Source organism: Puma concolor, chromosome B3 (genome assembly GCF_028749965.1).
Source record: "Puma concolor isolate L17-30 chromosome B3, mPumCon1.1.hap2, whole genome shotgun sequence".
NCBI lineage: Eukaryota > Metazoa > Chordata > Mammalia > Carnivora > Felidae > Puma > Puma concolor.
In genome coordinates, this window is record NC_141672.1 from 25,890,919 (window position 1) to 25,914,212 (window position 23,294).

A 23,294-nucleotide genomic window follows, 5' to 3' on the forward strand; every position below is an offset into this window, starting at 1 on the left:
AGATCATGCAGACCCCAGACGCCAGGGGCAGGGGACTGAGGAATTAAGTAAACAAGACAGTGTGGTACTATTGCAAGGATGGACCAATAGACCAATGGAAGAGAACACAGCTTCCAGAAAAGACCCACAGGTGACTGACGGCAAAAGACTACACTGTGTGATTCCGCGTATATGAACTTCAGCGGTGAGTGGAAGTGACCTCTGGTGACAGAGTCAGAAAGGCAATTCTGGTGAGGGTGAGGGAGCCTGCCAGAGGGCTAGAAACAATTTGCATCTTTATCTGGCTGGAGATTACGTGGGAAATCCATGTGGAAACGATGGAAGTGTGCCATCCAGATCTGGGAGCTTCCCTCTCTGGGTCTCCCGATTCCTCACCTGTAAATACAGACACACTAAGCCGTCTCTCCTAAGTTTACAATGTAGAAAGGGCCTGGCACAGGGATGGTAAACGCTAATGGTATAAGGAGGTAAAGGAAGAAAGGATAGCGCCCCATGATGGTAATAATCAACTACCAACTTGGAGCATCAACCAGACATCAGGCGTGATGCTCAGCCCTGCTCACGCACTGCTTATCTCCTCCTCATCTCTCTAAAAACGGAACAATGTTTACATGAAATGGAAAAAACCGTACCTGACGTGAGTTAAAGGGAGAAGGGTTGCATTCAGATAGTGCCTGTGTGGTGGACAGAGCTTCTCAGTCAGTTCTACACCTCCTTCTCCAAGGAGTTACTGATGCGGCCGTCACCCGGCTGGCCCTGGTTCCACCGCAGCCCCAGGCCAATCCCCGAGAGGGGGAGGGAGAAGGTGGAGGAGCAAAGACTTTGATGTCCTACAGAACTGTGTTCAAACGGCTGGGCTCTGTCCCCACTAGCTGTGTGAGGTTGGACAAGTCATTTGACCTCTCTGAGCTTTAGCTGTCTCATCCATAAATGGGGTTATGGTCTCTCATCTCACCCTTGACAAGACAGCTGTAAGGAGTAGAGACGACATGTGTCACGTGCCTGGCACATCTTAGTTGCTTATAATTATTATTACTGCTGTTGTTTTCCCCAAATCACTCTGATATCAGCCTGCCCCACTCTGCATGTCCACAGAGAACAAAACACCAACGCTCTACCCCAGCCCTGCCTCACAGAGGCTAACCCAGGGCATGAGGCCGGCTTATTTGTTCTCCACTAATTCAGAGGACATCCACTGAGCGTCTGCTCTGCACAGAACACTGGCCTTATCTGCAAGGCCATTTAAAGAGGGGTAGAGGCAGGGGCAGATGAGCCCAGGCTCTCAGAGGGCATCACCCTGCCCAGCTCCTGCAGGCCACCTCCAGCCCAGCTGCCCGTCCTCCCAGGACAGCACTCAGCCACGAGAGCAAGAACTATAGCAGAGCACATCTTTGTTTGCAGTTGTCTTTGAAAATCAAAGCTGCCGCTGATAAAACACCATTACAGCCCTGAACTCACTGTATCCAAAGAGATTAATGGATTTGGGGGTGCTGCTGCAATGAAAATCCCACCGCAGCTGGCAGTAAGTAAATGCCAGCAACCTGGTGGGGGAAGGGAAGGCATGGGCCTCTGGCATCTTTCCTGATCAGCAGGCAGAGACCCTGCTCCCTTTAAATTTTTTTTTTTTTTTAACGTTTTATTTATTTTTGAGACAGAGAGAGACAGAGCATGAACGGGGGAGGGGCAGAGAGAGAGGGAGACACAGAATCGGAAGGACCCTGCTCCCTTTAAAGCTGTTCAGGAAAAGCCAGAAGCGATCTCCCTCCCCTCCCCACTAGAGCCAAAGACTTTGTACTAGAGGGTCCTGGTGGGCAGAGGATCCCTGGCTAAACACAGGACCCACCCCACCCCAACCAACAGTGGAAGAGATGGGCAAGCAGGTCTCCTCCCTCCTTCCTGTGTGGGAGCTTGACCCAGATACCCTCCCCAGGCCCACCTTAGAAGGCAACAGTGACAGAAGCAGTCAGAAGACCCAAGCTGTGCTACTGGCCAAGCGACCTAGGGAAAGACACCTGCTCTTCCTCTGAGTTCCCTGACATCTGTAAAGTGGAGAGCTCAATTAAAACAGTCCTTTTCTGGGGTGCCTGGGTGGCTCAGTCAGTTGGGCATCCGACTTCAGCTCAGGTCACCATCTCGCGGTCCATGAGTTTGAGCCCCGTGTCGGGCTCTGGGCTGATGGCTCAGAGCCTGGAGCCTGCTTCCGATTCTGTGTCTCCCTCTCTCTCTGACCCTCCCCCGTTCATGCTCTGTCTCTCTCTGTCTCAAAAATAAATAAACTTAAAAAAAAATTTTTTTTAAAAAACAGTCCTTTTCTTATATTTTCCCAGCCCCCAAAGGGAGATCTCTTCCAGAAAAGCCCCTCCTTTTATGAACTAAAAAACAGTGGAGTCAGAGGGACTTGGGTCTCAATCCTAGCTCTACTAGCTGTGTGACCTTGGGAAAGTTACCTCCCCTCTCTGAATCTCTGATTCCTCAACTGCAAAATGAAGACATTAAGACCTTCCTCCCAAGTTTGTAATAGAGAAAAGGGCCCGGCCCAGGGAGTTAGGCATTCACTCCCTGTGAAGTGAATAAAGGAGGAAGGAGGAAAGGAAGAAGGAGAAAAGGAAGAAGGAGGAAAGGGCAGAGCCCAAAGGTAAGAATGAAAACAACAATCAGGGTGCCTGGGTGCCTCAGTAGTTAAGCGTCCAACTTCGGCTCAGGTCATGATCTCATGGCTCGTAAGTTCGAATCCTGCATCGGGTTCTGTGCTGACAACTCAGAGCCTGGAGCTTGCTTCAGATTCTGTGTCTCCCTTTCTCTCTGCCCCTCCCCTGCATGCACTCTGTCTCTCTCTCTCTCTCTCAAAAATAAACATTAAAAAAAATTTTTAATAAAAAAACTTTAAATAAAAAGATTTTTAAAAAGAATGAAAACAACAACAATCTTGCTTCCAAATCAGAGCACTAAGTACATGCTAGGCACCATGCTAAGCACTCGTGTGGTCCTGATAATCTTCGTAGAAGGAGGTACTGTCACTGCCCCCATTGACAGAGGCCACACAGACACCCGGAGGCCTGGGCTCCCAAACCACACACTCTCCTACCATTCTACTGGCTCATGTGCTGAGCCAGGGCATGGCTTCCTCCTCTGGGCCATCCCACCACTGGGACCACAGGCTCATCTTCATATGTTGCCTGGAGTAGGGAAAGGAAGAGCATTCACCTCTCTCCACTCCCTCCTCTCGCCTACCCAGAGGGCTAGATCACGTCATTACGATCCTTAACACCCTTTGTGACTCCCCAGGACCTCCGGGGTCCTGCCGGAGGTCTTCACTACCTGCGCCCACCCTATTCCTCCACTATTTCTCCCTGGAAACCCTGCCAAACTTCCCATTCCCTTCCCCTTCCTTGCAGTGCCATCGCTGCCCCCCCCCCAACTCCTCTACCCCGCAGATCCCTACTCATCCTGTTGGGGAAGCCCACCCACAGCAGATGCCAGCACTTCCTCCTTGCTGCTCTCTGGGATCTCCCCCACCCCCCTCCTGCTGCTGCGGGGTGGCGGCAAGGATTTAGCTGCGTACCCGACTGCAACACTAGGTGGGGAGCTCCTTAAAGAAGGGAAATATGTGTGGTCCCCTCTGAACCCACATACCCAGCTCATAGGAGGGACTACAAAAATGATGGGCACTGTTGAAAAAGCACAACTCCACCCGTACCTGTAAGACCCTATGGCAATCAAGAAGAAGAAAATGGGGTACAGTCCCCACCCCACTGGCCAGCTTTCTTTCCCTGAGATCAACAGGGCAGGAGGTGGGAGACAGAAGCGTCACTTTTCTCATAGCTCTTTGAAGTAGAAGCAGTTGGCTCCTGCTGTCCCCTGCTGGCCTGATCCCTTGAGGTCCGGGAGTGGCAGGGAGAGGGGACGGCGGAAGTGGGAAGAAGCTGTGCCCACGCCCCACGGGGGCAGAAGAAGTAAGTCCCACAGATTTCACACCACTGTTCTCTGGGGCCGCTCAGCTCTGTGGGGTGCAGATGGCCCAAGAAGACACATGGTAATCACTTGTCCAGGCAGGGGCTACCACCAGGGCCTTAGCATGTGCCTGCACCCCACTGTGTGCTCCCAACCCCCACCTTAGGAGACAAGGCAGAGGACTGGACTGGACGCCCTGGAAGGGTGCTTGGTGCTCAGCGACATTGTAATTCTTCAGTCAACAGGTCCATTTCAAGGCAGTGAGACCTCACCGGGACATACCTGCCCTCGGTGGGCAGCCCCGACAAAGCCCGTGTCCCTCTCACTGCAGCCATGAGAGCTCAACCTCACCTCGTTGACATCAATCTTGTTCTTCTCCATGTAGTCTCTGTCGTTGACCTGGCCGCCATCCACAAACTCCATCAGAAGGACCCGCTTGGTGGACAGCTCCCAGTAAATGCGGGGGACCTGAAATGGGAAAGAGCAGGTCAGAAGGGCTGGCGGGCCGGAAGCTAGGGGCCAGGACCACAGAAAGGTACAGTGAGCCAGGCAAGGGCAGATGCTCCTGCCAGGAACAGGAGACGAAGCCTGAGTGGGACCTGAGCAGTAACAGGTGGGGAAAGCGAGGGTCGGGCCAAGATAGGAGGGCAGGCCAGGCTGCCTCCTCTGCCAGCAAGGCCTCTGGTCCTTCCGTTAGAGACCCCCTCCTGCTTGGGGACCATAGAACGGCTTCCCCACCCTCCTCAGTGCCTCCAGACACAATTAAGAGCCAAAAGTAAAACTGGGACTTAGGGGAAAAGGTGTGGAACCCCCCATACCTGAGCCAGAGTTGGCATTAAAAGCTATTTCCCTCTCTCACTAGGCCAATTGCAAGCTCCTCACATGAATCTCATCCCTTTGCCTCAGCTTCTACACCTGTGCAATGGATATATTATATGTGTATGTTTATGAATGAGTTAACCAAAGAACAAATTTTTTTACTGGATGATAAATTTTTCAGTAAGGAAGTCCTGAGTTTTCTCATGCCTGTTCCTACAGGTCTTCTGTGGCAGACAATGCTGGATCCTAACCCAGTACCTATTCCCAACCCTCCTCTTCCCCAGAGATAGGAAAAACGAAATATTTTCCCTGCTTGCTTTGCAATCAGTATGGCCACAGGACACCGTTCTGGCTTATGAGTGGAGGTCTGCTAGAAGCTCTGGGAAGGTTTTTATTTTCTTCATAAAAAGGGATGTTTGTAAATGGTGTAGCTCTTCTTACCCTTCTGTCCTACTTTGAAAGTGAATGCGATACCTGGAGCTGCAGCAGCTATCTTGCAACCATGAGGAAAAGTCCAAGAAAATCAGAGATGCCTGCCCTGATACGGTCAAACCACTAACACAATATCAGCAGGCAACTGCTGTAAGCCTTCTTGCCATGTGAGGAAAATAAATCTTTTTTGTTTGTTTACGATACTCTAAATTGGGCTGTTGGTTACCTGTAGACAAATGCATTCCTAATTGATATGCTCTCCAACTCCCTCGGACTCTAAGAACACCCAATAGCCAAAAAAAAGAACAGATTTCACCAGGATTAGGCAGGAGGTCAGACCGCACCAATGGCTGCTGGGCTGCCATATGAGTGAGTGACAGCCAAGAGTGCCACCAATGCCAGGACGAAGGAATTACTGGGATATTTAGCATGTCACGTTTCCCCAACAACTTGATGGGCTTGTTTCCACATACAAATAAAGAAACTAGGGCAGTTAATTCAAGGGTTCTGAGGAATAAGGACTTCCCTCATCTCGACCCCCCAAAACTCATCTGGCAGCAAGACCCCAGTGCTCAAGTCAAGAAACCTGTTTCCCTTCCTACTTCTGCTAACTCTGCCATGTCTTAGTCCAGCCACTTAACCTCCAATGCCTCAGTTTTCCTCCTTACAAAGGACTGTTCCTGCCCCATTGCAAGGAGCTCTGAGGATAACTGGGGCTGCCCATACCAGTAAAACACCCTGGGCTTCCTGGAACGAGGGTCCCAACTGAAGTCAAGGTGTCATTTGGGTTTGCTACTTTCCTACGGTTTGGGCCATTTGAAAATCTGGGCTAGAGAAATCTGTGACTCTCTAGGACTGTGAACTGAAATTTCAGTCCTGCTTGGCACTTCTCAAAAGCTACCTTTAAAAATATGAGTGCAAGTTTGCTGTCCTTGACCATGGCTTCCAAAGGGAAGGGACACATTTTGGGGTTAAGTTCTTCCCCGGGTTTGTTTGGAAACCTAAGCTTGGCAGTGGGCACCAGGGGCTGCAGGGACATGAGGTCGAATCCCCCATCTGGGTCTGCCTGGGGCAACATGGAAAACAGCTTGAAAGAGCCACAGATGGGATGAGAAAAACCCAAAGACTGGAGACTCTGGCCTTGTTAATAAGGGCAGTGGGAGGCTGCACTCCCCCCGCCTCCACCTTTCTCCCCGGTCTCCCCCCAGATGCAGCCATCCCTGTCTGACAATATGATGGCCCTCTGCGGCACCGGCTTAGATCTCAGATGACAGAATACCAAACCGGGAGGTAGAGAGCTTTGCCATGAGAGTTCAGGTAGGTTGGCAACTGCCCCCCGATGGCGACACCACAGAAAGGACTTCAAAAGGCAGATCTGCTCCCTGCACAGTTAGGAGAAACTTGGCTGGACAGTGGGACGTAAGGTAGACAACTTGCTCCTAAGTTACCCTGTGGGCAGGAGGGTTTGAAGTGTAAGATGAAATTCCCTTCACCCCAAAACCAGTGTTTCATCCCCATGCCTTACTCTTCTCCTCCCATCACAGTAGGGAAAGATGAAAGAGAATCATTTTAAAGAGGCAATGAAAAGAACCCACCACCTCCTCCAAACAAAACTGAACCTAGGGAGGTTCATGGCCAGCGAGGCCCAAGGGTCACACCCTGGCCATCAGGACTCTAGATCCAAAGTCTATCTCCTTGATAAAGATCACAGGCCCCACTCCCGTGGGCTCCACATACCCCCATGCTGGGGCCAGTCCTGATCCAAAGAAGGAAGGCACAGATTATGGAAAATTCCAGCTCAAGACCTTGGGCCTCAACCTCATAATCTGGCCCTGACCTCACGCTTCTATTTTGTTCCTGCGCTTTGGTGAACACAACTGTGAAGCAGGCCCCAGTTTGCCTGGGCCAGTGCCCATCACCTGAGGGAGCCCAGGGAAGCAGAGCACAGACCCGGAGTCAGATCGTCAGGCTGGAGCCCTGGTTCTGCCACCTCCAAGCTATGTGACTGCAGGTACATTGCATGACCTCTCCGAGTGCCAGCTTTCTACCTGAAAAAAGGCGACGACATTGAAGCAACAACCCCAACTTCCCACTAGCATGTGTGGAGTCCTGGCACTCGACACAGCAGCACACACTTAGCACCTGCTAGACAAGCATCAGCTGCCATATGACAGTCGTACAGAGTATCACAGGTGGTTCTGATACACAACCAGGGCTAAGAGCTAATACTACAGACAGTTCAGCACAATAAATTATTGTGCCCCATGAATTATCATGAAGGCAGAATAGCACAGTGATTTAACATGCAGGCCCTGGGGCCAGGTTGCCTCCATCCAGAACCTGCCTCTGCTCCTTACGGGAAGCTGTGTAACCTCAGGCAAATGGTTTCATCTCTCTGGGCCTTAATCTCCACACCATTGACATGGGGCTAATCATGGCATTTCCCTCATATGGCTAGATAAGGATTAAAGAGCAAATACGAGGCACCTGGGTGGCTCAGTAGGTTAAGCTCTGACTTCAGTTCAGGTCACAGTCTCATGGTTCGTGAGTTCAAGCCCCACATCGGGCTCTGTGCAAACAGCAGCCTGAAGCCAGCTTCAGATTCTGTGCCTCCCTCTTCTCTCTGCCCCTCCCTGTCCCTCTCTCTCTCTCAAAATAAACAAACATTAAAAAGTAAATAGGGGCGCCTGGGTGACTCAGTCAGTTGAGCATCTGACTTCAGCTCAGGTCATGATCTCACAGTTCATGAGTTCAAGCCCCACGTCAGGCTCTGTGCTGACAGCTCAGAGCCTGGAGCCTGCTTCGGATTCTGTGTCTCCCTCTTTCTCTCTGCCGCTCCCCCACTCGTGCTCTGTATCTCTCTCAAAAATAAACATTTTTTTAAAAAGTAAATATACACAAAGCACTTTTAAAAAGGTGTCTAACATTGCATAGACATGTGAAAATTATTAACTCACACTAATTATCATATATCAGTGGTTCTTAATCTTTATTTGTGGGAAATTATTCTCCAAAAGCATACACATCCCTCAAGATCTGCCCACAACTTCTGGAGAGTCGCAGGATCCTAACCTTGCACTAAGGAACCCTGGAGTGGCCCTGCTCTGGAGACGACCACTTTAGCTACCCTGCCGTGACATGTGCAGGTGCACTCTCATGTCTTCCGGCCTCAAACCCCATGGCTATAAGGCTTCTCCCTCCTACCTTGTCCCCAGCTGTCCCCTGGGTTAGTCACAAACCTCACCGCATGCTCTGTCCCCTCCCCATAACACACACACACTCTGACTACAAATCCACAAATGCCCTGGTCTTGACCGTTCAGCCTGGCTGCCCTCTCGCCCTCTCCCAGTCTCCCTGACACCACATTTGCATTCAGAGCTCGTCTGAGGCTCCGAGATTTATGGCGTGGGGCTGAGGTTATTAAGCCCCACTGGAAGATGCCTCACACACTGAGAGGTAAACTCTTCACTGAGGCTTAATTACGCACAGATGTTGTGATGGGGTGCCAGTGTGCAAAAGCAATCTATCTCCAGTTTTAAGAGCTGAACTGGGTTCACAGTGCAAAATTCGCTTCCCACTTGTTATGTGTTTAAGCAAAATTAATTACTCAGGAGCCCTAGTAGCACCATTGTCTTAGGAACAGTGTGTGGGTTTTAGAAGCAGCAGGTCGAATCGTTACATTAATTATTCACCCATTTGGCATCCTCATTTCAAAAATTTGTGTTATTATTATTATTACATGTCTTGGTCTGGCAGGCGCTAGTTGGCCTCAGCCAGAGGACGATCTGCTGTTTCCATGGGAACGGTGAAGGAGATGGTTCTGTTTGTCAGGTTCATAGTTCTGGTGCTGAGGAGCACCCCTGCCGGGTAAGAGGCAACAGAATGTCCTCAGGCGAGCACCAGAGATGAAATCAGAAAATCTGGGTTGTAGCCCTAGCCCCTCTACTCTAAGACTGCCATCTGTAAAAGGGGATGATAGCTGCTGGCAGGATTCAATGTCATGGTACCCGCAAAGTGTTCAGGGCAGCAGAAGAAACATTTAGTAAGGACTGCCTATCCCTTTGTACAATCAACACTTCTTGGAACCCCGCTCTGAGCTCCTTTATCCTGAGTAGAATTAAGTACTTGCTCTCGGGCATCCACAGAAACACAGCAAAGTCTCTGCCACAGTATGTACCTACGTGCATGGCACAGACCTGCACTGTGGCAACAGTGTGTTTGTCCCCGCTAGATGGGAAGTTTGCTCAGGTAGAAGCCAAACCCTCTTCTACTCATCCAGGTACCCCTAGCTCCTAGCAGAGCAACAAGCTCAGGAAATGTGAGATAAAGGAATGAAGGAACGGGATATGCAAGTAGAAGCAAACATAGTTTAGACTCCACAGCACTATGCTAATTAGTCTCACTCCTTGTCTAAGAGAGCCAAGTTTTTATTTTATTGGTGGCTTGAACTTCAAGGCTGGGGCAGGATTACTAGATCTAGTCTGCACATCTGGATTTACAGGCACAAGAGGGTCTGTACACGCAGATTTACAAGGAAAAGCCAGTCAAGTGTCCAGCAGGCATTTAGACAGACCTGGCTCTCAACTCACTCAGAGTCAAACTTTGCCAATGGCTACATCTTTCACCAAAATCAGTGTCAAGACACTACATTGACCCACAGTTGCAGCTTCCCTCCCATGAGCTGAGCTTCAGGATTCTCAGGTGGCTAGTAGAAACACACCCTCAGTCTCCCCATCTCTGTTAATTACCTCCATTTTTTCGGATGTCTTCAGAAGCCACGAACACTTTAGTACAGAGCAAAAGACCTTCCCATTCAATGCACTGAAACACCCTCCTCCCCAAGAAGAGCATTGCTTGACTGTTTGCTCTGGAACAAGCACCTGGAGCTCCTAAAGGCTCTGTGGCCTCCCTTCCCACATGCTCCAGGCTTCCTGAGTGAAGAGAGAAGGGCCTGATCTCTTCAAAGAGTTGAAAGCCAAGCTCTCTATACAGACTACCAGAGGGGCCCAGCCCCTGCACCATGAAGAGGAGCCCCTAGGTAAACGGGTCCACACCCCGCCACAGACCTAATGTGTTCTAAGAACAGTGGCGGTGACGTGCATCTCTCTCATCCCAACCCCCATGGAGCCCGTGGGGACCATCAGGCCAGTCCTCAAAGGCCAGCGCCAGTGGCAACCTCCTCGGCAGAGCCTTCCCTACCCTACCCTACTCCCTACCATGGGAGTCCCCTCTCCCAAATCTCTAGAACACTTACCAGTGGACCTCGTACAGAGCTGCTACTTCGTATCACTCGATATCATTTCCCTCAGGAGGAGTCTTCTGTCACCATATAGGCAGTTCTACAGTAGTTGAAAACACAAACTTTTTCCGATGTGACTGATCTACCAGGGGTCAGTTTGATCCTAATCCAAATTTTGCACTTGCTTCTATGGGCTGTCATCCACAGGAAGCACTGTATGACCTCAGGAAACTGCTTCAGCTGAACTGCACGACATGGGCACACACAACACACACAGACGCACACCTAAACGTTGCCACGTGCATACACCCGCCATCATCACTTTCCATCCAGTTTCAGACGACCCTCCGTCCACACCTCAGAACAACACTCCAACAACTCCTCTGATGCCCAGTTTCACAAGCAGATGTCAAGGTAGAGGCCCGTGTTCTGCTGCCTTACGTACTTCTCAGCCATTTTTTTTTTTAATTTTTTTTTTCAACGTTTATTTATTTTTGGGACAGAGAGAGACAGAGCATGAACGGGGGAGGGGCAGAGAGAGAGGGAGACACAGAATCCGAAACAGGCTCCAGGCTCTGAGCCATCAGCCCAGAGCCTGACGCGGGGCTCGAACTCACGGACCACGAGATCGAGACCTGGCTGAAGTCGGACGCTTAACCGACTGCGCCACCCAGGCGCCCCACTTCTCAGCCATTTAATGTGTGCAAAAACTACACCACTGCTTTCACTAAGGTTCCCACCTTCTTTTATTTTCTGGGTCACTGGTGACATTTCTTAAAATGTGCATTTTCTCTTTTGCGAATTGTCTGTTTTTGTTATTTTTTTTTTTACTGACGTGTAATTAACATACAACGTTCTATTAGTTTCAGGTGGGTGATTCAACAATTCTATACATTACTCAGTGCTCATCACAATAAGTGTACTCTTAATCCCATTTATCAATTTCACCCATCCCCCCACCCACATCCCCCCCTTTGGCAACCACTAGTTTGTTCTCTGTATTTCAGCCTGTTTTGTCTTCTTTTGTTCATCTGTTTTGTTTCTTAAATTCCACATGAGTGAAATCATATGTGGTCTTTCTCTGATTTATTTCACTTAGCACTACATACTCTAGTCCATCCAAGTTGATGCAAATGGAAAGATCTCGTTCTTTTTTGTGGCTGAATAATATTCCATTATATATATTGGAATATGTATAATATATAATATATACTGAAATATATGTAATACATATACTAGAATATATATAATGGCACATATATTATATATATTTCAGTATATAGTATATATATTATGTGTTATATTATATATATTATTATATATATACATAATATATATTGTGGAATGTATATAATATATATAATGGATTATATATTATATAATGGTATATGTATAATAATATTATACATTATATAATATCATTATATATAATAGTATATATTCCATCATATATAATATATACATTATATATACATAATATATATTGTGGAATATATATATAATATATACAATGGAATATTATAGATGTGTGTGTGTATATACATCATTTGGTAATATTATATACTGACTATATATATATGTAAGTACTGTACATATACATATATCACATCTTTATCCATTCATCTGTGGATGGACATTTGGGCTGCTTCCACATCTTCGCTTTTGTAAATAATGCCGCAATAAACACATTTCAAATTTAGTGGGCTTTTTCTTTGGGTAAATACCCAGGAGTGGAATTACTAGATCACATGTTAGTTCTGTTTTTAGTTTTTTGAGGAACTTCCAAAAGTGTTTGCCACAGTGGCTGCACCAATTTACATCCCCACTAAAGGTGCACGAGGGTTCCTTTTTCTCCACATCTTCACCAACACTTGTTATTTCTTGTCTTTTTGATTCTAGCCATTCTGACTGGTACATGGTGATACCTCAGTGTGGCTTTGGTTTGCATTTCCCTGATGACGAGTGATGCAGAACACCTTTTCATGTGGCTGTTGGCACTGGGGTAAGCCTAGCCCTATTTTCCCCCCAAGAAGCCCTGTGGTTTCTGTTGTGTGATTTTTGCATCCTGTGGAGATTTCTAGGAAAACATACGTTGTATTATAACAGAACTGACTATATTAAGCGAGGTAATATACATATAATGGTAGGAACAGCGCCAGAGCTCAGCTGCGTTAGCCACCACCATCAGCAGCAGCAGCAGCATCCCATGCTTCACGGAGGCAGAGACCCAGCTTACAGGGTAAGCACTTATTGGGTAGCACTCAATGTCTCAGAATTGCCAATCATTCAATAAACATCTGTTTGACTGACAGGCCAACGATCACATTTGGCATTTCTTTGTAATGCTACCTTCAAGAGCTTTAAGGAGCAACACTAGGAACAAATCATCCATCCTCGGAAAGAAGACTCAGGAAGGGGGCATCCCCACTCATGTCCTGCAGGGGGAATGTTCAGGGCAGGGACGGGCCTTCCCTGTGCTCTCTCACCAGACCACCTTGCCTCCACTGCCCTGCCCCTCCCACCTTTAAGAAGTCAATGTGCTTGAGCATTTGGGCCACTCTCTCAGCATTCCTCCCTTCGTTGAGGAAATCCAGCTCCAAAGGCAGGTTCTTCTTGGCCTCGTCCACCAGCCACATGAATTCAAACTCTGGAAACAGCTGCTTCACAGCCAGGACGAGCACCTGAAATGCACCAAACACCCCGTCAGTCAGCCCACGGCACCCACCACAGAAGCTCGGGTCCCGGCCCTCCCGCCTGGGTCCAGGCAGAAACAGCTCCCCAGGCCTCCTCTGAAGTAAGGCCTCTCTGCTCCTCAGGGGCCCATCTCTGTAGTTCAAATCCAAGAGGATAAAAGCCCAACAGTTGCCAGCAGCCACGACTCCCATGTGCCAAGCCCTCCCCGCATGCCCAGTGCTGGGCTGAGCGCTTATATCGTGACTCCATTTGGTCTTCACAACTCTGGGGCATCAACCATATGCACTTATCCCCATTTTATAAACAAACAAGTCAAGGCTCTGAGAGTTTATAGGACTGTCCCAAATTCGCCCAGCAAGGAGGCACCGAGTCAGGACTCCACTTGAGTCGACCTCGCCCCCAAACCCTCGCTCTTCCTCACTTACTGAACTGCTGCCTTCAGCCTTGGCTGCTCCCAGACTTGTCCCTCATGGTCCTGTTTACAAAGGGCAGGGAGGGTGCTGCAACTGTGTGGCATTTTGTTATTTCTTAAGCTGAGCAGTGGATACACGAGCATTTATAATGTGATTTTTTGTATACTTTTCCCTTGTCTAGAATATTTCTTGATAAAAAGTACACTGCAATAAGAAAACAAGGCTGGACAAGACAAGAGGAGTAAGAGACAAGGGATGTGACTACTAGGACAAAAAGCTCAGGTTTCTGGCAATTTGGCCACCTTTGGATTCTTGAGTGAGAACACGATGAAAAGTGGGATTTTAGTGGACTTACAGGGCATTTATCAGTTTAGTAATATGAAATTAAACAACCCTGGCAGAGAACAGGAGCCCAGTGATATCTGCAGAGTATGCCATGTCCCCTCCATGGTCTGGGACTCAGTTCTGAGGCTGCTGCACACTGGGGCTCTAGATTTAAGATGATCTAGAAAGTTCATGGATGATGGCTCTGCAGTAGGTGATGAGGGGGAGGCCAGGAACATGGGAGATGTTCCAGTATTCCCCAAGAGAAACACAGAAGGCAACTCTCCTGTTCTACTATAAGCCTTCCTGTCAGTGTTCAAAGTGATCAATCCTCCCAGAAATTCTTGACATGAATTATAGTCCAAGTTCTCTGAGAATACCCATCTCTACCCCATGGTTACACCAAACAGTAATGAGCAAGAATTAGAAAACCATGGGCCCATTGGTACCAAGAGACCTACCCCATCTTTTGTGGACTGAATGTTTGTATCCCTCTCCCCAATTTAATGTTGAAGTCCTAATCCCCAAGAGATGGTGTTTGGTGATGGAGCCTCAAGGAGGTAATTAGGTTTAGATGAGGTCATGAGGGCAGGGCCCCTATGATGGGATTAGTGCCTGATAAGAAGAGGAAGAGACAGAGCGCTCTTCCATGTGGGGACACAGAGAGAAAGTGGTTCTCTTCAAGCCAGAAAATCCTCACCAGGAACTAAATTAACCAGCACCTTGATCATAGACTTCCAACCTCCAGAACTATGAAAAATAAATGTTATTTAAGTCACCTAGTCTATAGTATTTTGTTATAGCAGCCTGAAAAGACTAAGACACCATCCCATCTATCCATAAGGACTCACTGAGCCCCAGCTATGAAGCTTGTCATATGCTTCCTTATGTCCTGGTCTGTATCCTGCCCAGCACGGTTATAGGTACACACAATACAAAAGAAAGAGATCTAAAGCAGGGCCATTAACTACAAGGCATTTACGGCTTTGTTTTTAAACCCTATGTCCCAGACGATGTACCAGATGCCATTCTAAAGGAATCACCACTCAGAGTTATTACACTCAATTCCTATCAAAACCCTTTTTAATTACATTCTGCTGCAGTCTAATTTCTTTTAAGTCTTGTCTAGTCTTTCATGAGCTAGACCTGTGACCTTATGATAATTGATTTAGTTTATGTTTTGTTTCTGTTTGAGTCACACAGAGCTAGGAAGGAGAGGTGGCAAGAGTGAAGCCCATACTGCATGTGTCAGAGCCCAGCACAGGGAGCAGCAGTCCCCGGGGCATCGCCTCTCACTGTCATGCCCTCAGACAGCCCTCAGCTGCCACCAATGGGGAGGCAGAACCGGTGCACAGGAAACAGAAGCACTTGTCCAGGCCACACCTGTCAGCTGAAGCACCTGAATTCTACTCTCTGGGCTCCAAGTTCAGGGAGAAACCTCGTGGACATTTTGCTCCAGCCTAAGTTCCAGAAGTTCTCACCCAGGAGAGCCAAGGAAAGGAACCACAATGGGACTCAGTCATTTGTTTGATCAATATTTACTGATTACCTCCCAGGCAGTTACCCTGGGCCAGACATGGGCATACACAGGGAGCTACATGTACCCTAGTGGGGTCTCTATCTGGGGATGAAGCTTCTGGCCAAACCATAATCCTCATCATTTATTGTATGGTCACTGTTATTTGTGACATTTTAAACTATCATTAATATCCAAACAGCACTGAAAGGCATTTTAAAGATTTTTCTGTTACTAATCAATTATATAATTAGGCATTACTAGTACAATTGGTTATAAATACCTAATGTCATTAATCATAAAAGCAAAGACTTTATTGATTGATATTAATTGCTAATAGCTAATCAGTAAACCAACTCGTAATCCAAAAAACTTTACAGTACTCATAAAGCTGGTTTCTAAAGCATTGCATGCATAGTGGGTGAGTCACTCCCTTGGTTAACATAAAACAAGAGAGTCTATTTGAATGGAAGTTAGTGGCTCACAGCTTGATAAAAGGATACCATCCCCTTTAGAGTAAGTTTACCAACTTGAAAATGTGATGCTGGCTATGAAGCCCAGAAGATGGGCTTCATACATACTCACATAATTTTGTACATAATCGAGGGGAGTTACCAACCCCTTGAACTTCAAGGGGGTGGGGAGATGGGTCAGTCATCTGGTCCAAATCTAAAATGGCTTGGATTGCTGCCATTTTAGACTTTTCATGGCTGAGGAGAATAAAACAAAACAGTTTCACCTTCTGTTTTCATTCAATTTCTTTCCTAAGAGCCTGCCCTAAGTAGATTGGTTGAAGTTTTCCCTTTTTGACAACAGCTGCAGCCAACTAAAATAAAACAGGTGTTGTTATCAATTTGGCTTTTTTGAGTTTTCTCCCAAGATGTATCTTCTCCATAAAATTCTTCCAAAAGCCAATGTCTCCACCAGTGCCTAGCATGTTCTCAATACTCAGCAGATGTTTATTGAATATTCACGTGAATGAGTGAATAAATGAATGAACAAATGAACATTTCAAAGGGTTTGTCCTCTCCCCAGAGAATAATATGTTCACATGTGCGTTATTCAAATACATCAAATTTTTCTATTTCTGAGGTTTTGGTGGGAAGAGGGATTACCTCTGAATTTTCGGGTAAACACAATTTTGGAATGCCTGAGAATCTTCTACGTGATTTGAAACCTTATGAATCAATCGAGGTATGTTCAACCATTAATATTTCCTTCAAGGTGGAATAATGAAATTATTTTCCTATAGGGTCATTGGCTCACAGGAAGAAAAATCAATTGTGAGCCACACAGAAATATAATGGAAAAATTGAAAGTCACATCAAAGTTTGAAAACTACCGATTGCCATTTAAAACAACAAAAAAATGGAAATTATCATTATTTAGTGACTACCCCATGCCAGGCACTGTGCTACGAGGCACTTTCTATACATGCTCTCATTTAATCCTCTTCTTGCCCATTTTACAGAGAAAGAAGGCAGTTCCGGGAGGTTAAAGAATTTCTCAAGGTCACATAGCTTGTAATTTCAAATGTAGGACTTGGACCCAGGCTTTTTTCACTCTTTTCTTTATGCAGGCCTGACTCATGCAATACAATACAGGACAATACAATAGGAAGCTTGAGATAAGGCATAAAAAGAACTGTTGTGAACTGTTAAAACCAACTGAAATAAGAACGACTATTATTAAGTTATTATATCTTATAAAAGAAATAACGCTTTATGGGAAAACAGCACACTAAATAGAACGCCTGCACGGATCTGAACTGGTAAAAAATGCATGTTCGACAAGGATCGAAAATCAATTCCGAGTGATGTAAATAGCTTGCCATTCACAGGGTTTATCTTTGTTCTGATAAGTTATTAAAGTGCACAGTTTTTAGAAAAGAGAATGATAGGGTGAAGAGAAGTTTCCATGGGATAGTCTATCTCTGGGGGTTTTTTAATGTATTTTATAGAAAATAAAATCAGCTATTGGGAGTCTGTGCCAACACAAACATTACCTAGCCACCCACTGTTCAATCAACACATTCAGAAAAGAAACAAGATGACAGACAGCATGCACTGAAAATGTTGTTCAAAAAAAGTCAAAAACATGACTGTCACGGGTCTTTATTTTTAGAGGCCCTTGGGATGGGCCAGAGGATATCAAACAGTGGATTCTGGCGCTCAGACCAGAGTCCCACCCCTGTGTGGCACAGCACCTTGGGGACAGGACTTAGACTCTTTAGAGAGTGACAGAGCACGAGAGTATTCATCATCAGTTTCAGAAGCTTACGAGACAACAGGGGGTGATACGGGGTGCTGCTACTGGGACCTGGGTATTATGGTTTTATCACCAGCTCACACGTCCTCTGAGTCCTGCCGTGTCTCTAACAGTGAGAACGGCAGTGAGGTCCAGCCTGCTCAGCTCCCTGCTCCTGTGGGTGGCCAAGAGCTGCTGCAAAGCCAGCCGGCCAGCAGCCGAACAGACTCGGCCGTGTCAGTTCACCCCTTCCTGCTGAATCATTGTTCCAATCTCTGGGCCCAATGAGTCTGGCTCTGGACAGCCACTCAAATCAATAAGAGTCACTGGCCGTGCATCTAGAAGTAGAGGTGCCCCAACTATTAAAGGGACAATATCAGGTGATAATGACAAAGCTGAAAAACACCCTTGGCTGTGCCTTTGTCTTTTGTGCAAAGTCACCAACACCATCAGGTTCATCAAACACCATTTACTGAGAGTCGGCTTCCACCTGGCTGCCACCATTCAACAGTCTACCCGAGAGACCGTCCCCTTCCCCAAGAAAAGTGCCAGGTTCGCAGGAGATACAAAACACTAAGGTCGCCTATGCTACTAGGTGCCAACCCAAAAGCCATTTCCCTCACCTTCCTGGCTAACAGAACCCCAATTTTGTGCATCTTTCATGTCCCCCAAGGAAGGCAGGTCTCAGTCGGAGAAGGTGAATCATGATCAAGTCTCTTATGTCTCTTGCCAAGATTGATCTAGACTTGGGCATGCGGCCTACTTCTGGCCAATGAGATATGAAGGAAATTCTATTGAGGGGCTCTTTTTTGATAAGGAATAGGAGGGAAGAAACAGGCCCTCTTTGGCACGGGATGTCACCTACTTGTAATAGCAGGAACTGCTGCAGCTATTTTGGGACCATGAGGAGCACAACCTTAGAAAGACAAGCCAGGATGTGGAGATGGCAAAGTAGAAGACAAAAGGAACCTGGGTCCTTAAAAACCACAGTGAAAAGGGCTGCTGGTGGAGTGTTGGGTGGGTGGATGGGCTAAATGGGTGATGGGCATTAAGGAGGGCACTTGTTGGGATGAGCAATGGGTATTATATGTAAGTGATGAGTCACTGAATTCTATTCCTGAAATCATTATTACACTACATGTTAATTAACTTGGATTTAATTTAATTTTAATAACAATAATAATAAATTATTAAAAAAAAACCGTGCTGTGCTGGATCAGTCAACCTTGGAACAGTCAACACTATCTCTGGCTGTCTTGGAATGTGATATGATACAGGCTACTATCATTTACACCACTTTTAATTGGATTTTTCTGGTACTTGCAGCCAAAAGCATCTTAACTGATACAACTGGTAGTAGCCCCCCCAACTCCTCACTCAAAAACCTCACTCCCAAACCTGTCCTTATAGCAGACATGAATTTAGATTTACAAGTTCACTTCTTACACTGCAAATATTCAAAGGTTAAGCCTATTAGTCACTCTCTCCTTACTATGAATTACTCTGGTCAGATTATCTTCCTCTCAAGACCATGGAGAGGAGAGAGGGACAATAGTGTGCAGCGAGAGGGAAGCATGAGGACACAAAATACCCGCAGTGGTCATAAAAGAAAGCACCAGAAGGCTATGTTTTTCCTCTCCCTTGTCTCCAAGTTTCTGGTGGCTAAGGTCACCCTAATGCCCCCTAGAAATCATTCTTCTCCTGCTAACACACACGACAACCTTTCTGGGGTTTTCATTCCTAAATATAAAATGAAATGAGCTTTCCAGTTAGGCTCTTCTTAGTTTTACAGAGAAGGGTGAGGCCAGGTAGGACACTTTTCCACCAGAGACCAAGCCCAGTGAGAAGGCAGTGCCACTGGTGCTGCTGTGAACGCTGATGTTGGACAGAGGTCACCTCGTTTCCGGCTTCTCTTCTAAAGGCGATGAGTACAGATCTCTGATCAGCCTTGCGACCCCAGCCCCAGCACTGCCACGGTCACTGTGCATGAGCCACTCTGTGTGTACTCGGCACACAGTTGTCAGGCTGTACTTCCCAAGAAAAGCATCTGATGCTTATCTCCAGGAGGAGGATGCCAAATCTTTATTACTGCTATTATTGCTATTGACCTGACAGCCACCGTTACTTAGAGAATGAGGCTCTGAGCACAGAAATGCCAGCAGCGGTTCTCCTAAACCAAGTGGGTCCTGATGGCACCACTGGGGACAGGAGTGGCTGCTGGGTCCCAGGACACCCAAGGATGCTCGGAGGCTCCCAGTTGACTCTCAAGTATGGCTGTTCCGTAGCCACTGACAGTTGCTCCAGAAAAGTTGGGTTTCCAGATGGATGCCCAGTGCCACTCGGGAACCCTGCTCCCAAGCCCTGGTCAGCTCCCTTTTCCATCACACAAAGCAGCTATTCCAAACCTTCACCCCCACCCTGGGCCTCCAATGCCACCTCCTACCCCCTCATTCTCAGCAGATGGTCTTGCCTCCTACTGCAGCGAAAAAAATAGAGGCTATCAGGCTGGTACAACTCAGCTGCCCACTTTCCCTCCATCATCCCCCTCTGCCCCACACACTCATCTGTGTGCAGCCTCACCATCTTCCTCTAGTTTCAATCTAGGCTGATTGGGGCTAATGCTTCCACCCACGTCCTTAGAGCCGAACCCCGAGAGTCTCCCCCAGAATCAGATCTGTCAGTTACTTCTCTTTCCTAGATCTCCAGTCCCCCCACACTCCATGGCCACCCTCCCCATCAGAAACAGCCTGCTCCAGTCCCCGCCTCTAATCCTGTGCTTTGCTCTAAGCACAACATGGTCCTCCCCAGTGTCATGGCCACATCTGAGAAGAGTGTTCTACATCAACTGTCTCCACTACCTGGGGCCTCAGTTTTCTCCCACCCCTTCACCCCATTCTCCTTGCTCCCTCCACAGGACTCCCCGTAACCAAATCCGAAAGGCCCTTTCCAGAGCTTTACTAATTTTATCTCCAATTTGACAGCACTGAGTAATACTGGCAGACTGTATTTCCCCAAATGGCTGCAACAATATCTCCCACTCTGATGCTCTTCTAGAACCTGGTCGCGCAGAGGGGGCTTTTATGACTCTTGTTCTTACCAACAGAGTAAGGAAGAAGTAGTGCTAGGCTAGGTCATAAAAGTGTCCTGTGCTTTCAGCCTTATTCTCGTGGGACGCTTGCTCTTTGAACCCAGCCACCATGCTGTGAGGAAGCCCAAACAGCCACAGGGAGGCCTACTCGGAAGGACCCAAGGCCCTGCCCACAGCCCCCACTGAGCTGCCAGCCATGTGAGCGAGCCACCTGGAAGCAGATCATCAGCCAGGCCCCCTCACTGGCACCGCATGAAACACTGGTGAGTCTCTCTACCAACCCTACCCGACTGCGGATTCATGAGCAAAGCACACGACCATTGTTTTAAGCTGCTGTTTTCTAACTCTCTTCTTGAATGGTTTCCATTGCATGTAGCAGCACTGGTCAGTCCTGGTCCTCCTTCAATCTCTCTGGCCTTGCCCTCTCCATTCCTGCGGGGGCTTATCTTCCTGGGTATACACCCCCCATGACGGTGTTCCTCACAGCTCTTCCCTTGCCCTCTCCTTTTCTCTTTGCCTGACCTTCCTAAGTGACCTCAACTACTCCCCCAGATTCAGCTACCTACCATGAGCGTCCCTGCTGTGAAATCCTACATCTCTATTTCCATCCTGAATGCAGACCAGCAGAGCGATCCCCATCCAATCTCCTGACCACAGTATCTTACACCTCACGGTGGTTCCACCACCCGTCCCCCCTTGTTCTGAGGTCATCCTGACGCTACTGATCTCATAAGAAACTGCATTTCCCAGGCTCCCTTGCTAACTGGCTTCCATCTAGGCTTGGCCAGATGGGGCAACACTGGCAAAACACTGAGGCAGGGCCTGTGGCTCCACCTCCCAGGTGATGGGCCCTACGGCTGTGATCGGCCTCCCAGAGGATCGGCTCATCGTGGGCCAGCTCCACTGGGTGGCCCCAGCTCCTGGGGTCCAGAGAACCATCTCTTCTCCTTGTCCCTACACCATGAGGGTGGCAGAGGCTTCCTGCAGTTGGTAACTGTTTCACCATCCCATTTGTCTTCTCTGCAATTCCATCCCCTGGGAGCCCCATTTTCTGTTTTGTTTTTTTTTTTTTTTAATTTTATTTATTTATTTTTGGGAGAGAGAGAGAGCATGAGCAAGGGAGGGGCAGAGAGGGAGACACAGAATCCAAAGCAGGCTCCAGGCCCTGAGCTGTCAGCACAGAACCTGATGCGGGGCTCAAACCCACAAACCGTGAGATCATGACCTGAGCCAAAGTCGGTCGCTTCACGGACTAAGCCACCCAGGCGCCCCAGCCCATTTTCTGCTTTAAATTCCCTCTGTTGGAAATACCTAGAGCAATTTTCCTTCCTCCCGACTGGACCCTGATGGATACACTGGTTAAAGGCATCCATATTTAATCATTTAAGCCAGAAATGTACAATTTGTTTTATTCTCCTCCTTTTCATTCATGCCAGTATTTGCTACCACCCCATGTAAAGCTGGTCACAAAGTCCTGAAGAGTCTGTCCCTCGAGCCCATCCCTCCCCTTCACTCCCATTCCCCTGCCTTGGTTCACAACAGTATTTCTGGTTCCGACCAGTACAGCAGCCCCTCCGTTAGTCTCCCTGGCTACAGTCTTTCTGCCTTCCAGTATATCCTCCAGACTGCCAACAGACTTTTGTTTCTAATGTACATCGGATCATGACATTCCCCTGATTTAAAATTCTTGAGTGGTTCCCCACGGACTACAGCAGAGAATCAGATCTGCTCAGTTCCACAGCAGTTCCATACTTGCTGCGTATACTGTTCTATGCCTTCGCCTGCAAGATAAGGCCCTCCGTGCTGTCCTGTCGATCTCCTCAGCCCCATCTGTAACCATTCCCAGACACATCACCTGAACCAGCTCAAGTTCTCCTCTAAGCACACCCTGTTTCTCTGAGACTCAGGCCTCGGCACAGGCTGGGCTATCCTTCCCCCACCTGGCTATCTCACCGGAGCCTCAGTGAAGCACCTCCCCAACCCAGGACGCCCCCAACAGACCAGGCACAGAGTTGACAGCACTGTGCACACACCCCTTTCATGGAGCTCATATCCCCACACGGTGGCTGTTTGTGTCCAGACCTGCCCTTCTGCTAAACAGGGATGAAGACAGAGCTTCCTCACTCCTGTGTCCCCAGCATCCATTGGTGCCTGATGCAAAAGACACCTTCCACGTGTGTGCGAAGTTTAGTCAAGGTAAGCTGAGGGAACAAACTAAGAGTCCAGAGTGAGGAAAGGAATGGAAGGGAGATAGCAGACAAGGGGAGGGACATGCTGGCAGGTTAAATGCACTGACCTCCCAGGCCGGGTGCTGGCTACCGCCCAGCCAGCACCTGGCTCACCCTCCCTTGCTCTGCAGACAGAGCTAGAAAAGTCCAGAGACACAGTCTTCCATCAGGGCTTTTCCCAGGAACGTTTTTAGGTAGACAAGCTTGTTCACTCAAAACATGGGAGATGAGCATACAGTCTACGTAAATATTTCTATGTGATCTTCCTGTCACTTCTACATCCCTGGGTTGACCACATGCTCCCTTCTGTTATAAATTAACAAATTAAGCCGTAACTTTTCTA

At 47.8% G+C, this 23,294-nt stretch overlaps 1 protein-coding gene across 2 annotated transcripts in view; it reads right to left on the reverse strand.

Annotated features, from left to right (window-relative positions):
• ADCK1 (aarF domain containing kinase 1) overlaps positions 1-23,294 on the reverse strand; it is a 121,538-nt gene that overhangs the window by 18,484 nt on the left and 79,760 nt on the right. For both annotated transcript variants that reach the window (XM_086709143.1, XM_086709142.1), the window contains 2 exons: positions 12,964-13,122; positions 4,303-4,419 (listed from right to left, as the gene is read on the reverse strand). In XM_086709143.1, the coding sequence (XP_086565269.1) occupies positions 4,303-4,419; positions 12,964-13,122 (276 nt within the window). The remainder of the gene's footprint in view (positions 1-4,302; positions 4,420-12,963; positions 13,123-23,294) is intronic.